Source organism: Aplysia californica, unplaced genomic scaffold (assembly GCF_000002075.1).
Source record: "Aplysia californica isolate F4 #8 unplaced genomic scaffold, AplCal3.0 scaffold00370, whole genome shotgun sequence".
NCBI classification, from domain to species: Eukaryota; Metazoa; Mollusca; class Gastropoda; order Aplysiida; family Aplysiidae; genus Aplysia; species Aplysia californica.
This window is the reverse complement of record NW_004797640.1, coordinates 330,092-333,873: the sequence shown is the minus strand read 5'-3', so window position 1 is coordinate 333,873 and position 3,782 is coordinate 330,092. Positions and strand designations below refer to the sequence as shown.

Genomic DNA, 3,782 nt, shown 5'->3' with positions numbered 1-3,782 from the left:
ATGCACCTAAAACATAAAAACAGTTGAGTATCTTTATCAATATCATACTTAAACGCACGCCTTTAAAACATGGTCCAACAGACCGGTGAATCCTTTTCGAGACTCGCTTGGAGAGGTCTAAATATGGTTTTGGAAGGAAATCTACAAGCTTGCACTGAAATAAAGGGGCAGGGTGGTGTTGCTGTCTCAAAATGAGCAATTTGTAAGCTAGGTTACTGTAAATCATTTACTGTATTGATCCTGTGTATACACCTACTAAACAACAGTATTTATAATGTAGGGCCCAAATAAAGAATCTTTATTTTCTGGATCAAGATTCTTTGGTCACTGGGTTACAGGAGTGCTCTACAAAGTTACATGCTCATTAGTAAATTAATAATTGAAGTAAATATCTTTAAACATGGTCAGAAGAAAGTGAACACGCTATAGATCTTTTATATGTATATTATGCAGTGTTCTTCAGTTGGAAGCTTATTACATGATGTAGGCATGAGAATGCAAACCAAATATGTAACAACCCTGTGAGTTCTGTGAAGTCTGAAGATGGAAAGTGAAATGTCAAAATATTGTGAAACGATTATTAAAAATTAATACAATTTACACACTACATGATATGTGTGTTTCAATGTTCATGTAGAAATTTACTGGTACATAATATTATTAGTTTAAAAAAAAAACCCTCAGGAAACTTTTTCTAGGCCCTAGTAAAAAAAAGAGCAAATAAGTAATGGTCAACGATGTTCCTTTCTAGTCTAGTAAACTGTACAGTAACGACATCTACAATGTGCCATAGCAAGACAAAATACAGAATACTGTCTCGGGCTTTCTTTCCCTGGCACGGCGTCATATTATATTTCGGCCGATGTTGTACCTTTTTCGTGACTCAGCAGCCCGCGGAGCTCCCCGCCTCGAGGTCATCGGGGTTAATTAGCCCTGAGGCGACCGCAAATGCTCATAGAAACTGAAAGAAAAGCTCAGAAAGTCTGGGTGCTGATTCAGTGTCTTTAGAAAGCTAGAAATTATTCTGAAAACCCAGTCATTACGACATGTAGTTACCCTCGTTCTTCAGGGTGCAGAAATACAGCTTCCTATCATCTCAGCAGATACGCCCTTTGGTGGTAGGTCTACCTCCATCTATATTATGTTGTTAATGTTCCAAAAGTTTGGCAATTTTTGTTGAGCCCATTTTTTTCAATCAGGATTTTTTTTCATCCACACTTGTCCACACCTCCCCCAATCTTGCATTGCCGACTTCAAAACGTCTAATGAAACCCGGCAAGTTACGGTGTCAGCGTTTTTTTTTTAAGCCTCAAGAACAGGAACACTTGCCGTGGGTGCATTTTTACAATGATAAGTGCCATAAGTACATGTACAAGAGGATATACCTTAAACTTAAAGTTGAAAAGTACCAAAATATTAAGTCAGCCCACCCAGCAGAGAGGCGACAGGGATCAGCTGACTGACCCCCCCACCCCCGTGACCCCGACTTGATAGATAAGGCGTCTGACGGGGTGCAAGGCCAGGTGGTCCTTACCCTTTCACCGTTCTGTCACACCTAAAACAACATCTCTGTCCGGGTGCACAACAGCGTGTTCCCAGTCAACGCAAAAATCGAGAGACTCGGTCTGAGCAACTTTCCTGAAGGTGAACTTGTGCAGCAGATAGATCAAGGCCACTCGTAGTTCCACCCACGCCAAATGCTGGCCGACACAGATCCGAGACCCGGCTCCAAATGGCATCCACGTTTTGTGCTGTTGCTGTTGCTGTTGCTGTTGTTGTTGTTGTTGTTGTTTGGTTGTGCTCGTCAGGAAACGGTCCGGGCAAAATTTCTTGGGGTCATTCCAAATCTCCGGAGCTCGATGAATTCCCCACGTGAAGATGCGCAAGTCAGACTGATGAAAGTGAAAATATATATAGCCTATAATTTAGTGATATCCAATTGTTTAGCAGAAGTGCTAGTAAAGTTTCATGTCATTATTCTTCCTAGATGTGCACACACACACACACACACACACACACACACACACACACACACACACACACACACACACACACACACACACGCACACACACACACACATACACACACACACACACACACACACACACACATACACACTCACACGCACACACACACACGTCATAAATATACATTATACACGCATGCGGACAGTGAGGGGAGGGAGAGAGAGAGAGAGAGAGAGAGAGAGAGAGAGAGAGAGAGAGAGAGAGAGAGAGAGAGAGAGAGAGAGAGAGACAGACAGACAGACAGACAGACAGACAGACAGACAGACAGACAGAGACAGAGAGAGAGAGACAGAGAGAGATACACACACATACACACAATAACACACACACGCACGCACACAATCACACACAATAAACACAAAGACGTGAGTGAGACACAAACCTGTGGGGGCAACGTGAAAGCGTCCAGGGCTATCTCACCCTCCGTCTGTCGGCTGATGAATGGCGCTATGGCGTATGTGCGAAGCAGTTCCTTGACGGTTGACTCTAGTTTGGGCGGCACGACGGACGCGTCTTTGCTGATGGCGTACACGAACTCGTCTGCTTCTGCCTGGAGCTCTCTCTGCCGAGAAAACAGTTTTTGTTTCGCGTTTGTTTGTTTGTTTTGTCTGTTTTTTGTCGTGGCTGATGTGTTGTAGTGATGTCTATCTATCTATCTATCTATCTATCTATCTATCTATCTATCTATCTATCTATCTATTTATCCATCTACCTATGTGAGCTAATATGGGTATCATTTAAAAAACCCAATAGGTTTACATCTCTATGTCATTATTATACACATGTATATCATATGGTAAGGTGATTCGTAGTCACATGCAGAACTCTCAAGTTCCAGTCTCGAGTGGAAGAGAATTTTCATCGAGTGAGTATCTCAGTCTTTCTGCCTGAATGTTATATTCTTTTCAGTTTGGGATGGCCCAGGCAGATGACCCGCCTCCTAAATTGTTTAAATTGTTTCGAAGCGGGCGTAAAAACACATAAAAAAAACTCTAAACCCCTTTGAACTTAAGCGCAGAACCTCCGAACTGACATAATCTCTAACAGGATTGGATCAACTGAGTGTAGAACCTTGAAAACTGTGGGTGGTTGGCGGGTGCTCTGGTGTGGCTTGCTTCTTCTTTCCAATCAAACATCTATCTATCGTCTTTATCTCCCCTCCTTTTTTGCGTTTGTTACTCTCTTGTAACACCTCTAATCTTCGGCACTTATATGACCTTGTTGTGTTGGAAATGCCGTAAAATGCTTACTAAAACTAAAACTTGACAACTCCCCAAACAGTCAAGGTAAAAAAAAAAAAGAAAACACACCCTCATGGAGAATCGGACTACGGCCATCCACACCAAAGCTGATAGAGCACTTGCTGTGTGCTTGTAGTTATGGATTTGTTTGATGTGATTTTGTATGACACGCCCCTTTGAAAAGATCTGAGGTGGATGGGGGATACCACTCGAAAGCAATCCTTTTGAGACATCGTGGCTGACCTTTGGTTACCATCTTATAAACTGAGAGGTTATTTTGGAAAAAGCATTCAGTACACAGGTATTATATTTCCTCTCCAGTACAAAGAGAATACAACACACACACACACACACACACACACACACACACACACACACTCACACACACACACACATACACGCACACACGCATACGCACGCACGCACGCACGCACATGCACACACATGCACACACATATACACAAACACAGTACACACACAGACAAGAGCAAACACACACATACACACACGGAC

At 42.6% G+C, this 3,782-nt stretch overlaps 1 protein-coding gene across 1 annotated transcript in view; it reads right to left on the bottom strand.

Moving 5' to 3' along the window:
- Positions 1 to 272: 272 nt before the first annotated feature.
- Positions 273 to 3,782, bottom strand: part of LOC101855658 (cytochrome P450 3A24) — a 10,558-nt gene continuing 7,048 nt past the window's right edge. Inside the window, exons 6-7 of the mRNA XM_005103383.3 lie at positions 2,411 to 2,590; positions 273 to 1,892 (exon numbers count right to left, since the gene is read on the bottom strand). Of these exons, the coding sequence (XP_005103440.1) occupies positions 1,539 to 1,892; positions 2,411 to 2,590 (534 nt within the window). The 3' untranslated portion in view covers positions 273 to 1,538. The remainder of the gene's footprint in view (positions 1,893 to 2,410; positions 2,591 to 3,782) is intronic.